Raw genomic sequence first — 26424 nt, forward strand, 5'->3', positions numbered from 1 at the left:
GTCACAGCAACGGGGACAGGGGACGGCGGAACGGGCCCCGCCCGCACAGCGCGAGCCGCCGGATAGCGGGCGACGGCATCGACGTCACAGCCCTCATTTGCATACATTTACCTTTGCGCCCCGCGGCGGCCAATCAGCGGGCGCCGCTCACCTGCTGCGGCCGCACCCGCGCGCGGCCGGGGGCGGGGCCGCGGCCTCCTGGCGGAGCGGCTGCCGCGCGGGGCGGCGGTGGCGGCGGAGCGATGGCGTGCGGGGGCTTCGCCTGCTCCAAGAACTGCCTGTGCGCCCTCAACCTGCTCTACACGGTGCGTGCCCGCCGCGCTCGGCCCGCCCGCCGCCGCGGGCTCTGCCTCGTCCCGCTGCTCCCGCCGCTGGCTGGGATGAGATGGGATGGGATGGGATGGGATGGGCTGGGCTGGGCTGGGCTGGGCTGGGCTGGGGAGGTGGCGTGGAGGGGCTCGCTGTGCCTCTCGCTGCGCCTCTCCCGGCGGGATGTGGCCGCGGGGGTCGGGGGTCCGCGCTGCGGCCGCTGGGCGGTCGCGGCTTCCGGCTCGGGAGGATGGGCTGGCTGGGAGGGGTGAGGAGGTGACAGCGGTTAGGCCGGGCTTTGTCACCGCGCGGACGTGGCTGCTCGGGATCAAAATCCAGGGAGGCCCGGGAGCGCTGCCCGCCCGGGGCGGCGGCGGCTGGCTCGTCTCCGACAAGGAGCGGCCCCGGGGCCCGGCCCGCCGGTGCCCTTTTTCTCCGTCTGGAAAGGGCGCTGCACCAATTCAGGCGTGAAGCAGGGAAGGGTTTGTTTTGTTATTGCTCAGCCAAGCATCAGCGCCCAAATAAGTGCAGTTCGGTCAGTGACGAGGCCCCAGCACCCCCGGTGTTCCATGGCATGGACCAGGGAGTTACCAAGTTGGGCTGCCTGGGGTGGTGGGAAGATACGTGAGCGGCGGGGGAAAAAGGGAGGATGTTAAACTGAAATAAATTACTTTGCCGGGGAACTCTAGGCAGGTGCCTGATTCTGTTCCAGCATGTTGGAGGGCTTGTTTTAAACAGAGAAGGGAAAAAAATCTCCAATTGTGGTGTAGCTACAGGAATTTTTTCCTTGCTATCTATTTTTAAGAGCTCAGAAATAACAAGAAACGGGAGTAAGTGTAAGGCTTCCTCTCACAGCACATCTGGAGAGGTAGAATGTCCTCTAATGTTTCAAGTTTTAACAACTGTGCTTGGGAGTGACTTTCAGCAGACTGAAATTGGGGTTAGCCAGTGTTTGTGGGCAGCTGTAACTGTGCTTTTCCAAAAGCACTGCCTGGTCTGGGCTGAAAAAAAGACTGGAGAGGTCGAACAAGCAGGTCTAACGCTGTTCATCAGAACAAGTAGTAGCTGGCAGTAACTGGACCTGATGGCACTCACCAGGATGGAGCACAAAAGGATGTGGAAGCACCTGTGCTGAAGCCAGAATTGGTGGATGTTCTTGGGTGTACAAGGTGACCCAACCCTTCCTTTCCTCAGAAGAGAGCAGAAGAGAAACCTTTTTGTAAGAGAGGCTGCACTATTACTTAGTCTTCATCCTTGGAGGAGCTTGAGGAGTGAAATGTGTCCCTGAAAAAGTCTGGAGCATGCTTAGGTAGCCCAGCCTACCCTCTGTGAAAGTCAGCCCGGATCCCTGTGATGTGTTGTGTTGTTGGGCTACACCCAGCCAGAACAGGGGGAGCAGATAGGTGTTTGGTATCTGTAGTTGAAGGTAAGCTTAATGAATGTACAGTGTCATGATGGAGCTAAGTTAGAATCATAAAATAGCTGAGGTTGAAAGGGACCCCAGAAGATCATTGTGGTCAACTTTTCATGAGGTTTTCCTGTGCCAGAAGATGGGTTATGGATGTGTTTATATATATACTTTGCTTTTCAGTTAATGCAAGACTTCTTCTATCGTTATTGCTATTATTCCTTGAGTAACAGAAGAGTGAGAGAAATCTGGATCATTCTCAGATGGATGCACAAATAATACTGTAATGTCATGTGGACAGCAGGTGTTTTTTTTCTAATGACTCCATCATTAATTCTACAGTCATATAGCCAAATATTAACCAGGTGTAATGAGTCTGATAGGTCTTTTGGGCATATCTGGCCTTTGCAAGGGTGGGTTGAACTTTCGGACTTCGGTAGTTCTGTCTTTGGTACCTGGACAGTGTATTTATGACTTTAATCTCTGATCTGATGTCTGCTTGAATAGACTTTACTTTGTGGGTGTCACTTTGTCTTCTGTCACTTGACCTGTACAAAACATATGTTTTTGCTAAAGGGAAGGAATGACATCTTTAAGTGATAGTTACAAGGATATCCAATTGTTATTGTTAGTATTGTTTATTAATTATAGACAAGTTACAAGACTTAATGCTTTTAAATTCATAGTTGGAGAAATAACACTTAAAGTGCTTAGTAGGCCCGGTAGAGTTGATTAGTAAAATGTGTGGGCTTCTCTGTTCCTTGGTTAGACAGAAACCTGAAATAAAGTATTGAAGCAGCACAGTGAATGATGAACTTATTTTCTCCCAGCTGGAAAAAAATGTAGAAGACAATCAGAGCAATAACTTATTGATTGTCTCTTTAAAATAGTGTTGATTCATTATTAAACACTGAGAAGGGAATAGTGGTGGTGGTAAGAAGGGATAGGTGACACTTCTTGGATGTTTTTGTAGCCAGCACTGATGTGTCTATATGACATGAATTAACCCTGAAAACCGTATATTAGAGGTTTCAATTTACATTCTGCCTTTTATTAAAACACTCTGAGATAAAATATTATATTGGAGGTTAATTTAAAAAAAAAAAAAATTAGTACTGCCTTTTTTGACTTTTTTGTAGTAGCACACCAAAAAAAATATATGTCCTGGCAGTAATAAATCAGTTACTGGTTTAAGGCAAGAAACCAGAAACCCACTAACCCAATTGCTCACTTAATGTTCTTTTCAGATGTTACTTTGCTGATGACTTTAGGTTCTTCTCCCAAAGAGACTAAGACTTCACTAACTTAGTGTCCTTAGGCCCTGATTCTGTTTTTCAATCTATTTTATATGAGTAATTCTGGCATCTATGCTGAGTCTTGCTGACTTCAGTATGGTTCCTTATGGGTAGAGGAAGAGTAGAAAAAAAAAATTGAGACTTTATTGACTCTGAGTACATGATGATGTATATTGTCAGAATGAAGCCTTACATGGAAGAATTTAATACAAGAACCATTAAAATACTGATTTTGGGTATCTGACCTATTTAACTTTTATTTAGTCAGTCATATTTACATTTCCCATCAAATGACTAATCTATACAAAGTGTTTAAAGTGCCTGTCCACAGAATTAATCCAAATTCAGGGATGTGTTTTTATCTTAAAACTTAAGCTTCCAAGGAAATCTTCAGTGTCTTTGTTCATATCTGATTTTTGGAGAGGAAAAAGAAATTCCTAACTAGTGATGAAAGATTGAAGTGGTAGGTGAGCCATGAGATTAAATGTTCAAATAAAAAATAAGTACCGACTGTCCATTTGGGTGGTGTGGTTGGTTTTGTCACCCAAGCAGCTACTTAATTATTGCTGCAGCAGGAAACATGAAATACTTGTTGGCAGCATGTAAACATCTCATATTTTGATGAGCAGGGCTTTATGTTTTCTTACACCTAGAGCAGCCATTTGATTTCAATTAAAACATACAGTACCTTTTCCATTAGAAGTGTGTATTTTTTTAGTAGCACAAATCTTATTTGATAAATGCATCCACATTTACATGTAAGACTAGAAAGTACTGTATCAAAATAATTCACTTTTTATATTATGTCGTTCTCTGAACCTCTTTTCTTTTGATTGCCTGTTAAATGGTTTTTGCATCCATTTTCAAATCACTGTGTTTGAAAAGAGTTTTTTGGGCTTGTTTGTTTTGTTTTTCCTATCAATGTCTCTTGTTCTCTGGGTGCTGTAATTATTGAAGTTGCATTTGGGCTTTCTTCCCTCTTTATCAAACTTTCTTTCCCTGTATTATGGAAATATGCAAAGATAAGTATAGAACATCTCAGATTTGGACAGTGTGTGCTTGGTATCATAGGATGATTTGGGTTGGAAGGGACCTTCAAAATCGTGATAGTCCAACCCCCTCTGCCATGTAAATGGACATCTACCACTAGACCAGGTTGTTCAAATCCTCATCCAACCTGGCCTTGAAGATGTTATATTAATGTATTTTATAATAATGTTTGTCTTACTTTCAGAGTTCCTGATGCAGAGGAATGTTGCGTCTTCCATGCGAGTCTGTCTGCTTCATCTTTTTGCTGCATAGGGGAAACTTGGTGTTAGAGGCAAGGTGAACATCGGGATTTCCCTTGGGAAAGGGAACGTGTCTTTGTGTTCTCTGATATTTCCTGACTGGTGTAGTGGCTGCATAGAGCCACTACAGGCAGACAGGAGTTAGAGAAGCACAGCTCTTGCCTCAAGTGGCAGTGTCTTTCACATTGATGAGTGAGCCTGCTGTCTCTGAGTGCAGCTCCATTTTGGTTTGTCCTAAGTTTGTTTTCAACTGTAAGATAAAATACCCACTGCTTGCCCTGTCTGACAGGCTCTGGTCAGCATTTAGGTGTGCAGCATCAAGAGTTTGCCCAGCACCAGCCTGTTCTGTGCTGGTCTCCCTCATTGTCATGACTGGATGCTCAGCAAATGGGTCAGGTTGCCTTGGAGCCATTTCTGTTGTTCTCAAGAACATTTTGAAGATGGCAGTATAAGCTGGCCTCTCTAGCATTGACATGTAAATAAAACTGGTACAGAAGCTCCCACGTATTGGTCAAGGAAGCTAATGTTGGTCTTGTCAGTCTTGTGGCCTTTTTATTTTCATAGGCATTTTGGGAAGGTTTATTTGCTCATGCTTGAGAACACAGAAGAATACAGCAAAAGTACAGATAGATATTTAAAGATTTTTTTCCAGGGCTTGGAAAGGTCCTCGGTTATACTGTGTGTCAGTTTATAGCCAAAGTGCCAGTGGTTTGTGGTGGTGGGTCAGAATCGAGACGTGTGCTGGGTCCTAGACCAGCTGGGAGAGGGTTTTGGCTTTTCATTGTCTTGTGCAGAGTGCTCAATGGCATGTAGAGCTAAGAAGGCAGCCTGTCCTTAGGGAAAGAGGAGAATGACAGGGCACAGAGGAGGAGGGTATATGGAACATGGTGTGTTTTCATACTGCTGGTCTTTTCAGCCATCCTGGTGGTACAGGTAGGCACTTTAAAACCAGAACAATTATTGAGAACCTCTGTAAATGCCTTGTAGAGGCCTTGTAGCTTACATCATTAGCTGTGGGGCTTTGTACTCTTGTTTTTTGTTGAAGGAGATACGATGTGTGGAAGAAGGATCTGTGCACTCACCAGGCTTTGTGAAAACATTTAGTGACCTCTTAAAAAAAACAATGAACAAACACTCAAGTAAAAGAAAACATTTTAAAACATAATTGTTCCTGCTGCACAGCAGAAAGCTTCCGTTTCCAAAGACCAGAGTGTATGAAGCAGGGGTTAAATCTAACTGACATATCAGTGTGTAAATAGTTTGTTACATGGCCAATAAAGTGAATAACTCTTTACAAGGCCTGAAACTGAAAGAACAGGCTTTTGTGATAGGATCCAGGAATGCTGCCTTTCACATAAATTACTTGTTCCACACTCTGTGTCTTAAGGCTGTTCAGTTATCAGACTACTGATCCCTCATTTAAGTAAGTCACGTAACGGTGGAAGATTTTGCTTTCTGTTAGAAATCCTTATAGGTACCCAGAGCTTTCCTTTGCTCTCAGTAAAGTTGAAGTAGTACTGTAAGGAAATAGTTTCTTACAGGTTGAGTAGCTTACAGCTGTGATAGAAACCAATTTAGCTTCATTTTAACTTGCTAAAGGTTATGGTTACACCACTATGTACTGCCTGTTGTTTTAATGTGGTGTTTTTAAATTAAGTGCCAGGAATCAGAATTGTCTTCTAGATTCCCTATGGCTGTGCAGAAATGGTTGCCCAGGTGGAAGGGGAGACTGGTGGAAACCTCTACCTTCAGTATATATGCCATTTGACGTTTAAATTTTAAAACACCCTTAAAAGTAGTAGAATATGAACTTATATGCAGGGAGAGAGGTTAGAGAGGATATATTTCATCATTTGTGTAATCTCTCTGGTTTCAGTTCCTGTTCCAAATTCACTTTGACACCTATTCTCTAAATATTTCCCTTGCTGATATGAGAATAAATGCTGTATAATCTCTTTACCTAGGAATGGTGAGTCAGTAGTTCATGAAATTTAAATTCTGACGTGTATTTTTTACCACCTCCTGTTTGTACTGAGGTGGTAAGGAAGCAGAGGGAATACCAGCTTCTGCATATGACTTCCTTCCTAGCCAGCAGTCCAAGCTAGTTGAAATACCAAAAAGTTGCCACTTAGTCAAGACAGCAGATTTGCTGGTGGCTTGCTGTTGTAGGAAGGAGGAAGTGGTTTTAGCATTTGAATTGTTTCTCATGGTATTGTACAGAGAAATAGTTTGAAATCTTTGTTTCTTTTTTGTAATGTAGACTATAAACTTGCACGTAAGTACAGAAGGGGCATTTGTGGAAAGAAATATGTTTTTTCCAGTACAGGAAGGAGGGAAATGAGCAGCTATGTGCATAGGAGAACTTGGATTTAAAGCAGAGAGCAAATTTGGAGATTTATTAGGGAAACTGTTATATTTGGAACAGCTCTGAAGTTCAAATGTGTGTATGTATGTGTATTAAAAAAGGGAAGTTGCCTAAACTGGCATCTGATCTCTTCCACTGATCTTGAACTTAAATCTTCCCTAAAATTTTCCCTATACAGATACTGACATTGGAGTAATGTTTTGTCTACTGACAATATGTTTGAATTTCTTTTTCCATTTGTTTTACTCCAAAGTAGAAATACTCTTATCTCATAGGGAAAACCACTGATCTTCACCTAGAATTTGTGCTACCTAAAGGTTTGTTCTAGTAAAGCATTTACTTAATTTCAAAATTGCTAATTTATATATTGAATTATGCTAATAATATAGCATAATTTATGTATGTGTATTTATGTATGCTATAATATAGCATATATTTGTATGCGTGCCTTTAAGTAAGGTAGCTAGGGTTTGAATTGGTGGAGAAGATAGTTCTTGGTCAGTGCTAAATCCACATCTTATCTACCTGCTAAAACTTTGATTTTTGGTGTGGAGAGAGTAGCATGATCAAAGTGCTGGCTGTGTGGGAGTGTTGGTTGGAAGGAATTTTTGGGGCTTATCAGTCCAGGTGTCTGCTCGGGATTATGAGCAACAGTAGCTTGCTGTCTGTGGCTTAGCCTGCAGAGTCTTGAACACCCCTGAGAGCAAAGATCATCACCAAACCACCTTGCCAGGTGTGTTTTCTAATGTCCAGTCTGAAGCTTCCAAGCTGTTACTTATGATGCCCAGAAGAGTTTGCTTCCATGTTTATGTAATGTGCCTTCAGCTTTACTTAGTATGTGATTACCCCTAGGCAGCCTCCTTGTCATACTAAAGAAACCCAGCTCCCAAACCTTTCATTATCAAGGCTCTGTGCTATTTTACTGACTCCTGCCAGGTTCTCAAATTCCTTTTCCGCCTGGGGGACTTGAAATAGAACACAGTATTTGAGCTTCAGTCTCACCAGCATTGTGTTTCCTTTGACTGCACTCTTGGTTTCCCTGTTTGCAGTGAGAGCTGACTCCTGGCTTATATTCAACCTGACAAACAATTTGATCTCCATATCTGTCTCATTAAGGCTGTTGTTCAACTGGTCTGATCCCAGGCTCCACTGAAGCACCCAGGAGCACAATTTTTCACTTTGCAAGGTTCCTAAGGTTGGCTTATTCCTCAAGTTTATCAAGGTATATCTGAGTTAATCTCTTTTTGGAGAGTCAGCCACTCCTCCTTGTTTAGCATCAGCCACATATTTTCTGAGCATTCATTCTGTGTTATATTCAGGTTGTTGATGAAGATACTGTGTGATATTGGCTCCAGCCGTTGGTGGTGCTTACCTGCTACCAGCTGGATGCTGAGCCATCAATTACTGCTCTTCAAGTTCAGCAGTATGGCCTGTGGCCATTCAGTCTAACAGGCCATTTCTCCAACCCTCCTGTGGGAAACTGGATTAGCCCTAGTCAATAAAAACTGGACTGTGATTTCAGATATTTCTTCTAAATGCGTCGAGCAAATATTTTAAGTGTTACTAACCAAAGCTAGCTTTGTGTAAGTAAATTCGTATGGGTAAAATGAAATTTCACAGATAGTTCAGTCTTCCAAGGATGCCACTGTTTACTCTGGGAGGCTTCTGCTGCCGTGAAATGTGGTCTCAGTTAAATAAAATGTGACATTCAGAAGCTCTGTAGAGAGGCCTTCTTCCTTCATTTAACAGAAATACTTGACCTTTTCGCATGTATTTAAAGCCTGTATGTTTAGAATGTACATGTTGCTCATTTGAAGTGGGTTAGGGTCACTAATTTTGTTTTGAGTACATTATACTGTAAAGCCATAGCAGCTTCAATTTTAGATATATTGCATTTAAATTCTTTAATCTCAAAACATTGGAATAAACACTGTTGAGTGGTCATTTCCAGTGGCTAAAAACTACATAGCACTGTGAGCCTTGCATTGTTTTACAGACTTGAAAAAACTCTTCTCAAAACAGCTTAAGTTATTTTTCCTTTTTGTAGTAGTGTGCTTTTACTTTAGGTTTTTGCATTATGACACTAAAAACTATATAGAGAAAGTTATTCCTGTCATTCAGATAGTCTATGCCAAACCTGAATATGAAGGAATAATCGTAATTTCATTTTTCAGTAAACATGTGGAGGAGACAGAAACTTAATACTAAATCACTTTATGTAGTTATTAATAAATCTGTAGTCTCCATTTCAGTTTTGAAACAGTCAATTTTCCACAATTTCAAGTGGCAAGAAAGGAATGACCAGTAATGATTTTGATCCAAATCATGGATCTGCCTGACTAGATACAGCATTTTCATACAATTTGTCAGCCAGAGCCACTGTGATCACACTGAATTTCCAGATGTTTTAAAGAATTGGACAATGGACAATTTTGTTAAATGAAAGAAAATAGAGCCTTGGTATTATGGAGGTAACACTTGAAAATGAGATTGATAGCTCTAAACTTGAATGGTTCAATAGTGGGTTTAGAATCCAGAGAGGCTTATTTTCCCCATTTGATTGAAAACCAGACCTTTTCTAGATTCCGAATGTGGGTATTTCTACCAGAAAAGCTTTTTGTGCCAGGATGTCAGGATGCTTCTGGTGCCTTGCAGATAATTTTATGCATGTATCATCAGATTAATGTAAGATGAGATCAGTAATGGCATCAAGAAGCAATTGGTACCCTGCACCTCACAGACTGTGCTTATCCAGGAGGTCTTAGAGGCACAGATTTTGTCTCTTGTTTTGATTTCAGTATTTTAAGAACAAACTAATTTCATCTAATGCTTTTGGACCACTTATGAAATGAGAAAAGAGCTGAATAAACAGATACTTTGGTATCCTGGAGGCAGATCGGTGAAAGATTTGCAGACAGAAAAGTATTGGTGAAAATTATTAGGAGCAAAGTTTCATCTGCTCTTCTCTGTGAAATAAATTGAGCTTTGTCATGGCTTGTGAGATTTTTTTTTTTTTTTTTTTTTTTTTTAAGAGTTCTGTAGTGGAAGTGTGAGTTCAGTATTTAGAAGCTGATGCAGAGCATGGGATGTCAGACAGCACTTCTTGATTGGAAATTGGGCTATGGGGTTTCTTTAGTTACTTGCTTCTGGTATTTACATGGAAAAATAAATCTTTCCAGTGGAATGAGACAGTGAAATAAAGTGAGTGGGCATAGATCAGAAAAGGTAGGACTTGCAATAAACTGTCTGATTAGCCAGGCTAATTATTAATGTACTGGTATTGAGAAGTTTATAGCTTTGTGCAGCATGGATTCAGAAAATTTGTCTGTGTAAGAGCCAAGGTGTTTTATTTTACTTTTTTCTCCAGTCCTCTCTGTAATTTTGATTCATGACATCTTGGCCTGTTGTTTTGGTTTTAATTAATGTGGTAACTTAAGCTTTTTGTTTAAGAGAAACAAAGACAAATGTGAAAACATCCTAAACTCTGCTGGTACTGAACAATTCCTTTGACTTTTATATTGTTTTTTGTCTCTTTATGTGTTAAAAGAGAAGTGTAGGTATGAGAAATATCCTGCTTTTATTCTTGCAGGCTCTTGAATTTCTTGAGTGGATTACTGGCTTTTGGTAAAAAGTTTTTTGAGATGTATTCCTGTGTGAACACAAAAAAAAAAATCCACCTGCTGTGTTTAGATCTTGATGAGCATCTCTAGTTGTTTTACTAGCTTTCTTGATGTTATCTTAGGTTTCCATGTTTCAAAAGCTACATTACATAGGTAGTCCTCTAAAATGTATTTAAATGGAAAAAATATACAGATGTATTTGGCATGAATAGCAACAAGAATTCCCAGCTGTAGGGTAAGTATACTAAAGTTTTAAGTTGGAAATTATGTTTCTTTTTTTTTTTTTTTTTTTTTTAATTTCTTCCTGCCTCTGGGTCAGCAGTAAAATGTGCTTCATGAGAATGTGCCTTGTTTGAATGGATATGGTGAGCAAGTGCAAGTGCTTGCTCTATACCTGTTGTTAAACAAAGCCAAGTAGCTGAACTAGACTAAGTGCCTACTGTTTAATATTGTTGGTTTGGATTTTTTTTTAAATAGCTAGAAAGCCAAGTATTTTTTGGTGAGAACTTTTGGAAAGTTAAAACTTGCATTGAATTTGTGTAATTTAACAGAGAATGTAATGAGTAATGTTACACGTAGGTCTGTTTCAAACCAGAGAGTCTTGGGCATCTTGTGCCTCGGACATCTGGATTGGCTTTGTCTGCTGCTTCCCTCCTGCTGGACTTCATTACACATTTCTCTGCAGCTTTTCATGTTGGAATTTCTTTTTTGTTGGGGTTGTGTTTTTTTGGTGTGGAAACAGGAAAGGCTGGAGCTTCCTGCCCATATAAACAGTAAATCTCTTTGAAATAACTGGGACAGATTCCTGCCTGCCTTCCCTGAATACCATGTTTAAAAGGAAGGAAACAGCATAAGTGTTTTGGGTATCGAAATAGGATTCACTTAATAGTAGAGCTATTTTCTTGAAGAAATATGCAGAGGAGACAGGATGCCTTTACTGTTTTACTGCATAAAGTCCTTGAAATTCAGATCTGAAATGTATTTTTGTGTGACCGTGTTAACTGTTGTGTTACATTATCAAGCATGTAGAAACTTCTTTAATGAATTAACACAGTTGATAAAAGTAAGTTTTGGCAAAGTGCCCTTTTTTACACATTCAGACCTGTGCAGCTGTATATTCTATTTTCTTTAAATATACTGCCACAGTTTAACAAAAGATCTGAAATTTTGGTTCTTACACCATTCTGAATTAAAGCTGATGATTTTTAGCTTATTTGTCAGCTATGTTATGATCTACGGTTTAGTGTCTCTAGTCAGTCACTGATAGTACAACATGGCTTGACTTATAGGTAGTTTGAGTTGTAGCAGTGTGGAAGAATATGTATGCCTTAAAACATCTGGAACTGAAATTACTTACACAATGATGTGGAGGATTCGTTTGTTTAGGGTTGTGCTTCTTCTCTTTGCACCAGAAAGAAAAATTGTACCTTTTTAAAAACATCTTTAATGTAAAAAAATTACCTGTGTGTGGGAGCCTGTTTTAATATGCAGTCTAACTTTGTGTTTTCTCTTCCCTCCAGCTGGTGAGCCTGCTGCTGATTGGAATTGCAGCATGGGGAATTGGCTTCGGCCTCATCTCTAGTTTCCGAGTTGTTGGAGTGGTGATTGCAGTAGGAGTCTTCCTCTTCTTTATTGCCTTAGTTGGATTGATTGGTGCAGTGAAACATCATCAAGTATTGCTATTCTTTGTATCCTTCTGATGCATTGCATTGATTGCAGCGTGGTTTGAGCTGTGTAAACAACCTCCTGTGTCAGCTGAGACTGCTGGGGGAGGTGCTTCAGAAACTGAACAGAAATTCACAATCTTACTTTGGTCAAGCACAGTCTAAATTAGACTTCCTTCCCATTTAACTTTATTTCAGTTTCCTTTTTTCCCTCCATTGTTTGTGCTCTGAAGATAGATGTATTCACATCTCTTTTTAAAAACAAGAGTATTTTAATTCTTTGAGAGCTTTTTATGGTAGCTCACTGTGTCACAGGTGCCTCATGCTGTGTGCTCAGCCCTGCATGGGGCTAAAGTAGGTAAACTATTAATGTTTAACTTCTGTGGTCTGTGAATAAGAACTGACCTCCACTTTACAAACAGCTAAATTGTGTGAAGTATCTGCCTCTGAACACAGCAGCCAAATTTTGAAAATACTCCCCAACTTTCAAAACACAATATTTAGTATCAAAGTTTATTCTTTTTGTTTTATACCATCTTTAGATGCAGTAGTACAAAAGTGTGTGAGGTTATGCTCCAAGAGCAACTCTTACCTTTTTTTTTTTAATCTACACTAAAGTTATTTTTTGTCATTAATTACAGGACTCTGTCATTGAAAAAAAGTAATCTGAATATGGAATACCCAGAAAAATAATTTCTCTACTACTTTATTTAAGTGAAGTATATTGAAATTACATGAGTCCCTAAAGCTGGAGAAAATGGCTGGAGATCTTGCTCTCAAAGCTCCTTTTATTGACCTCTGCGCATGTTTTCTTGCTAGGCAAGAAATACCTAACAAGGAAATACCGCCTATGTATAGTAGTAGCCAAAAAGAGGTAATACATGGTGATTGGGTTTTGGGAACATTATTTAGGTCATCTTTTCCACATCCATTTGGAATTTGCTTCCTTAGTTCTTTTGTTTTAAAGGACTTACTGTTACCCAGTAAAATAAATAATACCATTAGGTGCATATGTTTTAAAAGCAAAATTAATTTGAGAGTGCATCCTTAACTACTGATTGTTTCCAGTACATGATTATTCTTCTGCTAGTCTTTATTGTCCAGTTTTCTGTCTCCTGTGCCTGTTTGGCACTAAATGAGGAACAGCAGGTAAGAAAACTTTCCTGCTTTCTCAGTTAATCTATAGCATAACACTATAAATATATATGTACACAGGCGCATGTATTTGTATATAGTCCTCCATAAAGTGGGGAGAGCATATTTTAAGAAAATCAGCATTGTCCTATTTATTAAAGATGAGATAGACCTTGGTCAATGCTTGGACCTGGTAGCTAGAAAGAAATACATTTGGGTCCTAAATTACTTTTTTTAAAATTCATTTGTTTTTAAGCTTCCTTTCTAGTTTATGGTCACAAGTGTAGCAGCATGGTATCTTGAATGTATCTTCTGTTCAGCAGTGTCAGATAAGCTGATGAAATACACAGTAATCATGGTGTCAGTTTGATAAAGTCATTGAATTGTTCTTGTGTAACTGGAAAGGTCATAACTACATTAGGCAGTTATGTGTGAAAGTAGAACAGTCTTCCCTGTGGTGTAGAGACCGGTTCTCACTGCATAAGAAGTGGGCGAGGGCGCAGTGACTAAATAATCAGTTTTGCATGCGAGGGTGCTTTTTGTGTATAGCCTGGGCAGTCCCAGCCAGATTAGTTGCATGTCCCTTTACTAGTGATCTTGTCAGGTTTAGCAAAAACCAAGGAAGGAAAGGAATTATACCCATGAATGTGCTGCTGTGAGCTGCTGTTCTTTCGTTAGCTACACAGCCTCTTTGGACACTCCAGTCATTCTTTAATATATTTATATTCCCCTGTTAAGCATCAAGATCTGAAGGCTTTAGTTAGGGCATTATCAACTAGATTTTGTATATTGGCTTGCAGTGTAAAACAATTCAATTAATGTAATATGTATTTGCTTATGGCTTCTAGAGTGAACTTCTAGAGGTGGGATGGAGTAACACCAACAGCGCAAGAACAGATATTGAGAGAAATCTGAATTGTTGTGGATTCAGAGTTTTTTATCCGAATGAAACCTGCGCCGCTGTAAGTTCTTCAAGTGTGAAAAAACATAACTTTTTCACACTGCATTTGTTAAAAAATGTTTCCATAGTTACAGCAAGCAGCATTTTAACAGATGTGTAATGTAGTCGTCATAGTAATACTAAGCTCTTAACTTATGGAAAGACAATTACAGGGCATCCTGCAAAGTTTGTACTCCACTGTCATTTATATTTACACATGAGCTCTTGGAGTCTTTTAAAACTGCTGTAGTTTTGTGCATGGGTAGCAGTCTCTTCTAGAGCAAACTAGATGCTTTCAAACAACAGTCATCAGCAAATGGAAAGCAATTCTCTGTATCTGCTACAGGATTGTCTTAGAACTCTCCACTGTAGACCATGTGCACCGATAATGGAAGAATATTCTGGAATGGTGCTGAGATTTGTTGGCGGGATAGGACTCTTCTTCAGTTTCACAGAGGTGAGTGGGTGGTTGGAAAATTGAGTGCTTTTTTCCCACTTTTAAAGCTTTGTTTTGTGAAACACAATTTTAGGGGGTTTGTTACAGGAAACCTCAGTCCAGTCTCAGGAATCAGATAATTAATTAGGTCCACTTTTTCAAAGCTATGACCTTGCTGATGGACCTATGTCTGTCAGAAGGAAGGCTTTCCTTGCAACTTTGTTATTTAGACAACAAAATTCAGCATTAAAATGTGGTGCTGTAAAGTTTAAGCTTTTCAGAAAGTTAGCTCTTCAAGTGTACCATTCTCCAACAGTACTAAAAGGGTGCTGTTGCTTTACCTTGTTCCCTCTTCTTCCCACCTATTTCCCACTCTAGCACAAAAGGTCTTTGAGGTTTTTTTTTTTGGTGCCACCTATAGTGCAAAGATAGAGTTGCATGAAGAGTCAACTGTATTTTAAACAGTAGGTTAAAATTAAGAAGGTCTGTTGGCTCTTTGCTTTAGTACCATGATGATGCATAACTTGCTTTATTGATTGGAGTATAAAAATCCTCAGAGCAGGTCTTTTCTAGTACCAGAGTAGAGCATGTGAAAGTCCTCTTCCTGCTGCTTAGTGCAGTTTTGAGAAGGTTTGTACATATGACAGCAAGAAGAGAGATAATCTCAGCCATCTCAGCTAAAAATGTGAAGATGCTGGGAGGGGGAAAGTAGTTGTGGGGAATGACAAGATTTGAAAATGCACAAGAATACCTGTATAGTTAAGTGGTAATAGTAAAAGGAAAAAAAATCAGAGGATTTTTTAATCATTATATTAAAAGCAGCTTTATGAGTATTTATCATTTGGGATGGGGAGAAGAATAATTTAACTTTCGTTGTAACAATGGGAAATTTTTTATTGCATTGTGAATATGGGTTTGGCTTTTGTTGTTCATAGTTTTGTGGGTTTTGTTTTGTTTTTCTCTCTGTTGCTAGGGTATGATTTTATTCAGAGAGAGGGGGTGCATTCTTTTTTTCTAATTAAGAAGAATGGAGTGTGGTTGTACAATTTTAGTTACAGTAAAATATCCTAAACTTGTATCCTAAACTGAAAATTCTTTGTCATGATTTTGTGTTTAAAACAAATTTTGTCAAACTACAAGATGGGATGGAGACCCTCTGCTTAATAATATCTTTGGTTTTTATTTTCAGATTCTGGGAGTCTGGCTGACTTACAGATACAGGAACCAAAAGGATCCCCGTGCAAACCCTAGTGCATTTATTTGATAAGTTTATAAAGGATTAAATCTTCTCTCTGCACCCTCTACTTAAAAATACTGATTCTATATAGTTTGGTATTTCTCCATAATAGGTATTCTACATGTACTCAAAATAAAACACAAGTCCTGTAAGAAATGTGTAGTTTTCATATTTAATTTCTACTATTTTTCTTCTAAGAATCTCTATCTTAAAGTAGATGGGTGCATTCAGTAGCTGGGCAGAGTTGAACTGCTGTTTAAGACCTTGTTAATTGTTATGGCAAACTCTATACAATGAGTTTTATAGCACTACTGGGTTATCTGCTGTAAAAAAAAAATACCCTAGAGGTATTTTCTGCTGTATTCATTGATTACAAAAATTCACATGAATTCTCATTAAAATTATAAAACTTTATGGTGGATGGTTGGATATGATTTACTTGGGTTTTAAGAGGTATTCTAGTAAACTTTTTTGTCTCCCACTTTCCTGTTAAGGTAAAAATAGAAGCTAGAGATGTTATTTTCTATAGTGCACATAAGTGTATGTTAATGACTACTGTAGTCTTCACCCCTCCCCTTTCCTGTTTGTTTTGGTTTTCTGGTAGCTTTAGAATTTTATTGAGAATAAAAACAATGTTAATGAATATTGTCATTATGAGAACAATGAATGAAGAAAACCAGGAGAATGTAATCTGTAGCTGATAAACTTGAAACTTTTTTCCCTTGACAAGTGAATGAGGTTTGGTATTTGCACAATCAATATCTGTCATCTCTGATACAAGAAACTTGATGGAAAGTTGTTGTACAGCTATTTTTTTTAGATGGTGTAAAGTCATTGTTGTAATAACTCAGCAGTGTATATTTCTGTGTCATCCAGATAACAGTCTTGATTTCATGAGAGATTGAATGACATGTAAAAAAAAAAAAGAAAAACAGCAACAAAAAAATGCTTTCCAGTAGTTTGTTTTCTGAAAACAAAGAATTCAAGTTAGAATGGTATGTTATCCACGTAGAAAGTGTTGTCTGAGCTGAAGGAAAGGGTGGTCCCTCTTGCTGCCTGTGAAGGAAGTGGTGCATCAGCTGAAACAGCAGACATCTAAACACCCAAGGTGCACAATATCCCATTTGTTTCTAATCATACCGATTGCAGATCTGCACTGCACCTTTTCTTCATTCATTCTTCACTCAGTTGCTGCTGCTGTCAGGGTAGGCAGTTGCTGTATCCTGAAAGACAAGTCTACAGGAAGAAAAGGGGAAGAGTATTAAAGGCCCTCTGCTAAGGAATACAGCACCTGAGCAAGGTGGAATGGAAGTCTAGAGGCAGACAGAAGTAGATTCTCATACAGTCAGTCACCCTTTACCAGGGTGACTCTCCTCACACAGAGGAGGCAAAAAGAAGTTGAAACAAATGCCCATCAAAGCACTTTCAGACTTTCATGAGCTGAGTGCTTCTGAAGAAGGAATTATCTTGAGGTTTTGAAGGGGAAGAGCAGAAACTGAAAGCAGAGGGATGTCAAGAACTTGCTATAGAACTGCTTCTCTTCAGGTGTAGCTGAATTTTCAGCATTCATGGTTAGCACCTTCTCCTGGAGCTGCTCTGGGAGCTGCTGCTGTGCCTACCCAGCAGCTGTGTCTGGCTCAAACACAGACCTGGAGATCCAGGGTAAGAGCCCGCTCATGTGCTGAAATACCTGAAGAGCATTCAGGCCTGCTGAAGTCTAATAAAATGTACTCAGTGGTTTTCTTCTCCCAGTTGCTGTTCTGTTGCCCTCAGTTTCTCTCCAGCCATTCCCAATACGTGTCAAGACGACAGTGATGATCTCATGGCTGCCTTTAGGAACAATTCATTTTCCTGGTGTACACAGGCTCTGTGTTTTGTGCATTACAGTAATAAATCCAAGGAGTTGTCATATGGAGAGGGTTAATGAGGCTTAAAATAATACAACATTGCTGCTTCATTTTTGACTTTTTTCATGATTGTTTTTGTAGTGCTTAGTTTTGGGTGGATCTGGTTTCATAAATATGGTGGATTATACTGGAGTGTAAATGTGCACTAATGCAAAAATACTGAAAATATTACCACTTCTGAAACTCTTGTGTCTCATAATGTGAATTTGTTTTAGTAGCCAGACAATGGATCAGTGGATTGTATGGAACGATTAAAGTTTTTCTATTGTATTAAAAATACATTGTCTCTTCGGGATTGTGGTTAAACAAACCCATCCACGTACACAAACATTAAAATTACTAGAGGTGTGCATTTGCTTTCCAAACCTGATTCTGAAAGGGAATAGTAAAGCACAATGAGTCTGACTTTGTTTTTGGAAGGTAAAGAATGTTGCCTCTCAGAGAAAGTCTGACTCATTTGAGTATCCAAGAAATGCCATACTGTTCTTACATGCCAAACTAGAGCACTTAAAAAAAGTTATTTATACCTATTCTTGGTGGGTTTTGTCATTGAACTTCATTGCTTTCTCTTCTTGAAAAGCATTTTCAGCTCTCAGATATTTTTTGTTGTTTTCTAGAGATGGATTTTAATTTTCACTTGACTGCTTGAGATTTGGACTTTGTAACCAGGTTTTCTAGAAGCTATTTACAGCAGCACAGTGCCAAAGTAATGGAGTGATTTAACTTGGAGCATTCTTACTGCTTAGATGCCATACTTGCATTAGATGCCTTTTGGCTTTAATTTGTTTAAATGCTTTCTTCAAGTTGGTTATTCTGGAAAAATGTAGAAAGATGTCTTCTTTCAAAATGCATGTGCATTTTTATCATATAAAAACAATTGGCTATAAAGCAATCTAATTCTTCTCCATCTATGTGAGAAAGGGAATCCAGATATTTACTAACATCCTGATACTACTGCACAGTATCTGCCACCTTTCACATGAAAGTAACTATTACAAAAGGGAAGGCTTGTATAACTTGAAGTGATATCTGTAAAAACATACCTTAAAAGGTATAGCTGACAAGTGAATAGAAATGTGTTGGTATTCTTAACTTGCATTATTATTTTAGACCAAAATAATTAGAAGATGGTCTGAATGCTAGTGGAATTCTTAAAACCCCAATATCCATCTGGTGTACTTTGGGTTATCTAATGGTCATATGTATTTTAGCAATGATTTCCCAAGTTTTCCAAAGAAATTGAAAGAGGCTTTTTTAGGTATCTCAGCTTGGCTTGAAGCCTCTGTAAGCCCAAAAATATATCTGTATTTAGAGGAAAGGATTAAAAGAGCAGGATTAAGTTAACCATTTATTTATTAAGATTCTTGCAGATTTGGTTGTGGTGAAAAGAAGATGAGAAAAGCATAGCCTTGAGTGCAAAAAAGAAGAATTTCAGTTTCAAAAGCATTTCTTGATACTTGCAGGCTGGACTAACTTGTGTATTTGTATCTAGGCATGTACATTAGTAGACTCTTGTAGTTATGCCTCATATCCATTTACTGAATGTTATACATAATATTAGTACCTCTGCTTAAGAAAATTATGCTACTTCCATAGTGTTATAGAAACAGCTTTGTAAAACATGGCACAGGCAACCCTTGTTTAATGTCACATAGCTGTAGCAAGAGTACTTTGGGTTAAGTAAAGATGATTCTGATAACCAGCCGCTCTGGCCTCCCTTGGTGTTGTCCCTCTGCTAAGTGATATGACCACATTTTTTTGTGACTGATAAATGATTCTAGAGACCATTTCTGCCCCCCACTGCAATAGAAAATAACATCTTACTGAAGTGCTGAAGGAATGCTGAATTCCATGCCTGAGACCCTTTCCAGGTACCACCTGAGGTTTTCTGGTAGGCAGGGTTCGTTCGCACAGCTTGCCAAAGACCTCTTAGCAAGTACCTCCCTTCTGATTTTGCTGAGAGATTCCCTTGAGCTGAAATGCTTGTTTCTCTCACCTGTCCTGCCTTCCCAAGCGTTTTCCTCTTGTAGTTGTGGCAGTAATGGTAATAGAAGTGGTAAACATGCTGTTAGTGCCAAAGAGCTGAGAAAATAATGAAGGCATGGTCCTGACCTAAGTGTTTCTCATTGATGCTGTTGCTGAGTACAGAGATAGCAGATATTTGGGGCTGGAAAGTCTCCTCTTTGTGTAAGTCTTTATGTAATGCATACTCTCATGGTGTTCATCTGCAGCATTTATTTTAGTTCTGACTTGTCCCTTTTGGGCTTATAAATAAGCAATCATGAAACCAGCCAATAGTCAATGTGGTATCCCTTTCTTAATCATCTCAAAGCTTTACTGAAATCTGATGGAAGCAGGGACACTTTAAGGGAAGCAGTCGTATCTTAAAACACTTCAAAATACAGCCAGTTCAAAAGAAAAACAAGCTCTGTATGCAAACAATCCCATTCTTTAGTCTCAAGTACTTTTCTGTGAAAGATTTTCACTTCTTGCTATCGTAGCTTTAAAGAAAGGGCTGATAATGAAAGCTCTACATAGGCTGATGGAGATATATTGAGATAAAGCAATAATTTGAGATAAAGTAGGCTGAGTAAAAGAGAGCTTAGCTAGCTGCTGAAACTGGAGATAAAAAGCTGCTTTCCTCTGCTGGGTTTGGCTGAGTGAAATTGATTCTCTTCACAGCAGCTTGTGTGGTGCTGTGCTTTGGATTTGCAGCTACAACAGTGCTGATAACACAAGGTTGTTTTCTGTGATTGCTGACACAGAGTCGAGGTCTTTGCTGCTCCCTCACACTGCCCTGCCAAGCAAGTACATCTTCTGCAGAAGTGAGACAGCTGAGACAGCCACTCCAGCTGAATAAGCGGATACATCATGCTCACCATACAAACTGGGCGAGGAAGCAGGAAGGGAGGTACATTTGGAGTGATGGTGTTTGTCTTCCCATGTCACCATTATATTTGGTGGGGCCCTGCTCTCCTGGAGGTGGCTGAACACTTGCCTGCCTGTGGGAAGCAGTGAATTCATCCTGTGTTTTGCTCTGCTTGTGCCCACAGCTTTTGCTTTACCTATTAAACTGTCTTTATCCAAATCCATGAGTTTTCTCACTTTTAATCTTCTGATTCTCTTTCCCATCTCACTGGAGTGGAGTGAGAGAACAAGTAGCTGTATGGGGCTGGGCTGCTGGCTGGGATTGACCCACAGCAGCCTTTTTCTTCCCAAAGTGTTTGAATGTAAAATGCAAGCTGTGGGCTCAAGCAGCACAATGATTTTACTATTTCTAATAATGGTAGATGAAGATAAGGGAAAAAATTGGAAACACAGCAATGTTTTGTATGTAAACACTTGAAATGAATTTATTTTTAAAAAAATCATTTTTACAGTTGAATCATACAGTATTCTTCTGTACGCCTTAAAATAAAAGCCTCCAACTTTTAAAAATGCTGCCCAGGACAAAAGTGCTAATGTAAAACTGTAGTGTTTATGTATTGAAACCATCACTACACATCACTAAATACCACTCTAAATAGTCTCTTCACCAGTATCAAGGTGTGGAGAAGAGATGGAAGATAAGACTTCATAATATTTAAGGGCTTTCTTCTTCCTCTTACAGTTCAGTCTTCAGGAGCTTCAGCGCTTTCTGCATATTTGAATACACTAGAAATGAAATATTCATGCATGTTATTTTTGCTGCAACTTCCTCTGCCAGCAACCAAAAATGCTTCAGAGAAAATGTCATTATTATTAAAGCTTTTAATCACATGCCTATTGCTATAGGGATTCAGATGCACTTACTCTTCCAAGCAATTTGTGAACGTCATGGGTTTCATTTTTACTGGTGAGAACGTTCATTAATGCCAACACATGGGCAGAGACTGGAGCTGTGTAGCAGTGAGGGATGGCTGTAGCAAACATCTTTCCCCGCTCCCATAAGGTTTCCTGACCTGGCCTGTTGGGACTTACGTATGAGTTCTCACCGTTGCTTTCAGTGAGCGCTGCTGAATTATGCAAGTTCCTACTGACGTATGCTTGCTTTTAAAACAGATGGATGCTTAAAGCTCCGGGGCTCTGCCATAATTTTCTTCATCTCACTGAGTTTATGTCTAGCATCCTGTTTCATTTTAATCCTGGTTAAATGTCTTTCAGCAAGTACTGACTGCGAGAAGCTGTAATGCCTGGTGTTATTCCTTGTCGCATGAAAAATGCAACTGCTTTCAGAAAATTTCCAGAATGTGTCAGAAGACTCTACTTACACAACGAAATGTCAGAGGGCTCATATGCATAGAGACGGTTTGAGTATCTTCCAGTAATATCTGCTCTCACAGTCAGGGAAGGATCTGGGGGAAAAAGGGTGAGAGAATTTGTAGAGGTTAACTTTCAAGCAGAAGGAAATAAAAGGAAATAAAGCTTTCTGCACTCCTGCTTGCTTCCTAAATGTTTCTGTGAGGCATATCTGCTCCTGCTGACTAAGCGATTGTTCTAAAAGGGGTCACTGACATTTCGGTTTTAAATGTTGTGTTTGCAAGTTTATTAGGAATGGGATGAGCTACCCATTCCAGTGACTCTGGCATCAGCCATTGAGGGAGGAATGCTGGACCTGTGAAGCTGGGTGGTATTGAGTCAATATTTGATCCACAAAACCAACTTGAACCTTTGTATTTGTCATGAAATAAATTCCTGTTAATCAGCCTGAGGATTTGAGATGTATGGTGCTGCAGGGGCTCTGTTCTGATATCAGCTTTGATGACTGAGGTACTCACCTATGAACAAAACCCGAGGGACATACTGGCCATCAGGTGCAAGGTTCTTGTCTGTGGTTTCATACTTGAAGAAAATAGAGAAGGTTCCTAGTCAAGGATGGTATGTTGCATAAACACTTTTTTCCTTCACTGTACTTTGTATTATGAAATACAGCTCAAATAATACATTTTGCAGTTTAAGAGATTCTGTCTGGGATGAAGTTTTTTAGTTTTTTAACAGCTGGAATTGCAAATTGCTAAGAGTTCATGTTATTATTAAACTTCACATTCCCTTGCATTCTGAGTTTATGATAGCTACAAATGAAAAAGACTTACTATGAAATCTGTTATGCTTCAGCAGTGGCCATTTTCCTAGCCAACCCTGGCTATTAAACTCAAGTTAGAGAAGCCATAATTAAAAGCAGAACTTTGTCGCTTTCACTTAATTAAGTGTAATTGGGAAACTTACCACAAGGTTCAGGAGAATGAATTTTTCAGCCAGGTTCTGTATATCTTTGTGTTCAGCAAAGACCTTCTTGAGGGCTAAAGTAGAAACAAATGGGAAAGAAAATCAAAAAGATGCCCTTGAAATACATTGTCCTCCAAAAAGAAATTCAAACAAACTGATGAAACAAAAAGAGAATTTCCAGTTTACAACTGCAGCAAAGATTTTCAGTTCATTCCATTGGAACATGATCCATTCATTTTTATTCTGCATTTAAGAGTAATTACAATAGTGCAAAATGTCCCACCTTCCTTTGGAGAGTTCAGCTGGCTCTCAAATTCTCTGCTTAGGTTTGAATTTGAGCATTTGACCCTTCAAACTTCCTGTTCTACTATTGTGATTTCTGGCCCCAGATCTTAAGGCACTTGATAATACAGCATGTAGGGCTTCAGACTAAAATCTTTGGAAAGGTGTAAGTGCTTGTACAAAGACCCTTCTGCAGTTACTGGAGCTATGGATGGATGCAAAGATCTTGCCATGTGGACTGACTTGCAGGAAGGAGGGCCCTCAGATAAATTCAAAGACACTGGGAAAAGAGAGTCCAGTTACCAGAAATCCTGGAAGAGCTCAGTTTCAGCCTGGATTGATTTAGTCCCTGGCTGGATTGTCTCAATCGCTGATGATATGGTCTGAATATGATCTTTCCAACAAATTGTTATTTCTTGCTACTGGTCTTGCTATTGATTTTGGCTGATTATGCTGTGAACCAAATTCAGATTTGTCAGACCCTACTGACCTGTGCTCATTTGATATCATGCAATACTCAATTACCATTTTTATTTTATTTCTACACATTGGAAAACACCTTTGTGGTACAGCAACTTGAAGAACGCTCCCTATGCTTGTGCAAGCTGGTACTTCACTAAGGTTGAAGCAAAACGGTGGCTGATTTTTTTTTTTTCTAAGCAGAGTTTTTCCAGAAAATTAAAACATTTTTTTTTTTCCTCCTCCCGAGTGCAAAAAGATTACCTTGGCTGTGTGGGCAGTCTTCCAAGTGGTGGATAATCATCAGGGGTTTCTGGCTGGAAAAGAAGAGCCCTCGTTAGGAGCGGGGGAGGCACGGGGGGCTCAGGGTGGGCGCGGCGGGGCGGGTACCTGTGCTTGGCCCGGAAAAGCGCCTCCTCGTAGGTCTGCGTCCAGATGAGCTGGTCTCCCCAGCCTGCGGGGGGAAGGGGACACGCACACCCTCAGACAGCGCCTTACAAGCGGGGCCGGGGACGCCGGGTGCGAGTCCTGCCCCTGCCCACCTCTGCCGGAGGGGCTTGGAACAAACCCCCTGCCAGAGGGCTTTACATCAGGAGTGAAGGAGGAGAGGGTGCTAGGAAATACTAGAAAAGGTTTTGCAGAACGAGTTGCGAGAAAATTTATTTTTTAGAACAGCATAGTTCTAAAAATGAACTATGAAATTAAATGTTCACAAGATTGCACTTTTAAAAAAAATTGGTGGAGGTTTTTTTCAGTTGTTTGTTTTTTACCTCTGGAGAGTGTCTGAGGCAGTTTTGGCTTAGCAGCAGTGTCCTTTGAATCCTTCTTGCCTGCATCCTTTGCCAGAGCACAGGAGATGACAATGAGCAGCAAGAATATGGACACGTAACTCTTCTCCATGGCTGCTCCTGGAACAGGTGAGAGAAACTCCGGGTCATTGTGGTGCCTCCCGATGGGCGCTGGCACGCAGCAGATAAGGACAGGATCGCTAAGGCAGCGGGTCAGGTCACAAATATGCAGCGGGGTGAGGCAGGGCTGGAAGGAGCAGCTCCAGGCAGGAGCCTGGGGGCACGGGGTGAGGTTTGCTCAAAAAACTCCCGGAAGGATTGGGCCATGGCCCTTTTAGGATGAGCATATCTGTGCTTGTAAATTTCCCTCTCTTTTTTTTTACATATGTTGAATATGCTCAGTAAAGTAACAGAGTTACAGCAATTCTGAAAGTCTTAATATGTTCACAGTTCTACCTTGAGCTCCCAGTGCCAGAGTAACCCAGCTGCAGGTGCTGAAAAGTTAATTTGTCTCAGCTCTTCCCCCATTTTGCTGTGGGAGCGACTCAAATGAGAAGTCAGAATGTTTGAGCTAGGCTTTACAGTGAACTTTAGCATAAACACAGCTTAATGGTCTTGTTGAAACTTCCAATCCTTTTTTTTTTTTTTCCTTAAAAATATCACCTAATCCTTAAACCCAGCAGAATGCATAACAGAAAGAGTTGGGAGGAGTTGATGTGTGGTCCAGTGAAAACTGAAATGGAGTTTGGGGCTGGAAGCAGCCCAAAGCAGAGAGCTTTTCCTGAGCCAGGCTGGGGCTTGGAGATGAGATAGGTCTGATGGAAAGCTCATCAGCATTTCAGCTGAAGGGGAAAATCATTTCAGCAACATGACCCTATGTTTTCTCATTATATTGCCTCCTAGAAACTAGAACCAATATAATGGGTACAAAAAGAAAATTTAAGATATTCTAAAAGCACTACAGAACATTGAAAAGATTCATTAAAAAAAAAAAAAAAAAGAAGAAAAAGAAAAACCAAGCATACAAAACAACCCCCACCACAACCAGCTGACTGTTTTTAAAGTTCAGACAATGAAAACTAAAGTCCAGGAAAACAGAAGTGTTTTTCCAGGTAGGAACTGCAGGAGGAGACATAAGCTGAGTTTCCATGAGTGATACAATGCTCTTTGCTACTGGAATGTCCAACAGAGCTCAAACATCCAGAGTCCCTTTTTTCAAGGGTATGAAATACAACTTTTGCAGCAGACTGCATTTCTTCCCCAAGAAAAGTCTCTTTGGCAAGGAAGAAAATTGCATGAAGTTCAATTAAACTCTGGATTGTCAGGGTTGCTTCAAGAATTGTGTTGGCTAGAGCTGTGTGGCAGAAGTAATACTTCTTTAAAGAGAAAAATAATAAAATAAAAAAGTAAGGGACAACCAGGAAATTGAAGATCAGGCACACTAGGTTGCTGTGGAGGCAGCATGCAGAAAGCAGAGACAGAGGAACGTTAAACTTGCTCCTTAAAAACTTTGCCTCTGGAAGACAATGTGCACTTTTGAAAAGCTTTCCAAAATAACCCCTCTTCTCCTGTTTCTTTTTTTTTTTTTCTTTTAACCTGCAAAGCCAATATTTCTATAGACATTTTCCTTCACAACAAGCTGTGCTGGACTGTGCCTGCTTTGCTGCAGTCTTTTCTTTCCGCTGATTAGGTTCCCCATCCCCAGCTAGCTTGGGCTCACATCTCCCCTGGGTACCTTCTGAAGCAGGGACTGTGCAATGCCTTACCTTGTTTACTCTCCCAGATGCCTGCCAGGATGCGAAGGTGTTCCTGGTTTCAGTGTGAATGCCGCTGTTCCTACTGCCTATTTATGCACCTTCACACTCCAACTCCACCCACAAGCTTTGAATTTGAATACTACTTTCAAAGAGCTAAACTTTTTAGTTTTTCCCTACCAAAACGTTCAGAGTTAATTTTGTAATTAAATAACATAACCGTTTCCTGTCAGATACTGTATCTAAAGCTCAGAGACACTTCTGTAGACTTTTGGGATATTTCTTGAAAGGTGATTTTAAAAGATTGGCAAAGATCCAAGTACAGGTAAGCT

The 26424-nt window shown here is 39.9% G+C and overlaps 2 protein-coding genes and 1 long non-coding RNA gene across 3 annotated transcripts; 2 read left to right on the plus strand and 1 right to left on the minus strand.

The window, feature by feature from the left end:
* Nucleotides 1–175: 175 nt before the first annotated feature.
* TSPAN13 (tetraspanin 13) lies at nucleotides 176–16629 on the plus strand. Its single transcript, XM_053977582.1, has 6 exons — nucleotides 176–305; nucleotides 11807–11974; nucleotides 13019–13099; nucleotides 13933–14046; nucleotides 14371–14481; nucleotides 15650–16629. Exons 1-6 carry the CDS (start codon nucleotides 243–245, stop codon nucleotides 15722–15724), a joined length of 612 nt encoding a protein of 203 aa, XP_053833557.1. The 5' UTR covers nucleotides 176–242; the 3' UTR covers nucleotides 15725–16629.
* On the plus strand, nucleotides 6819–8182 carry LOC128807318 (uncharacterized). The gene is made up of 2 exons (XR_008437115.1): nucleotides 6819–7888; nucleotides 7986–8182. It is a non-coding gene; the product is annotated as an uncharacterized LOC128807318 (long non-coding RNA).
* Nucleotides 16630–20578: 3949 nt separating the features above from the next.
* Nucleotides 20579–26150, minus strand: AGR2 (anterior gradient 2, protein disulphide isomerase family member). The gene is made up of 8 exons (XM_053977594.1): nucleotides 26105–26150; nucleotides 24321–24458; nucleotides 23941–24004; nucleotides 23815–23867; nucleotides 22810–22883; nucleotides 22362–22425; nucleotides 21855–21938; nucleotides 20579–21258 (listed from the first exon to the last, which is right to left on the minus strand). Exons 2-8 carry the CDS (start codon nucleotides 24448–24450, stop codon nucleotides 21209–21211), a joined length of 519 nt encoding a protein of 172 aa, XP_053833569.1. The 5' UTR covers nucleotides 24451–24458; nucleotides 26105–26150; the 3' UTR covers nucleotides 20579–21208.
* Nucleotides 26151–26424: the final 274 nt, after the last annotated feature.

Source organism: Vidua macroura, chromosome 1 (assembly GCF_024509145.1).
Source record: "Vidua macroura isolate BioBank_ID:100142 chromosome 1, ASM2450914v1, whole genome shotgun sequence".
NCBI lineage: Eukaryota > Metazoa > Chordata > Aves > Passeriformes > Viduidae > Vidua > Vidua macroura.

Coding starts and splice junctions, on each gene's coding strand:
- TSPAN13 (XM_053977582.1), top strand. CDS start 243: ATGGCGTGCGGGGGCTTCGCCTGCTCCAAGAACTGCCTGTGCGCCCTC. Junction 11,975..13,018: donor ATCAAGTATTGCTATTCTTT/GTATCCTTCTGA, acceptor GATTGTTTCCAG/TACATGATTATTCTTCTGCT. Junction 13,100..13,932: donor CACTAAATGAGGAACAGCAG/GTAAGAAAACTT, acceptor TATGGCTTCTAG/AGTGAACTTCTAGAGGTGGG.
- AGR2 (XM_053977594.1), bottom strand. CDS start 24,450: ATGGAGAAGAGTTACGTGTCCATATTCTTGCTGCTCATTGTCATCTCC. Junction 22,426..22,809: donor TCATTCTCCTGAACCTTGTG/GTAAGTTTCCCA, acceptor ATTTTCTTCAAG/TATGAAACCACAGACAAGAA. Junction 21,259..21,854: donor GCCCTCTGACATTTCGTTGT/GTAAGTAGAGTC, acceptor TTTCATTTCTAG/TGTATTCAAATATGCAGAAA.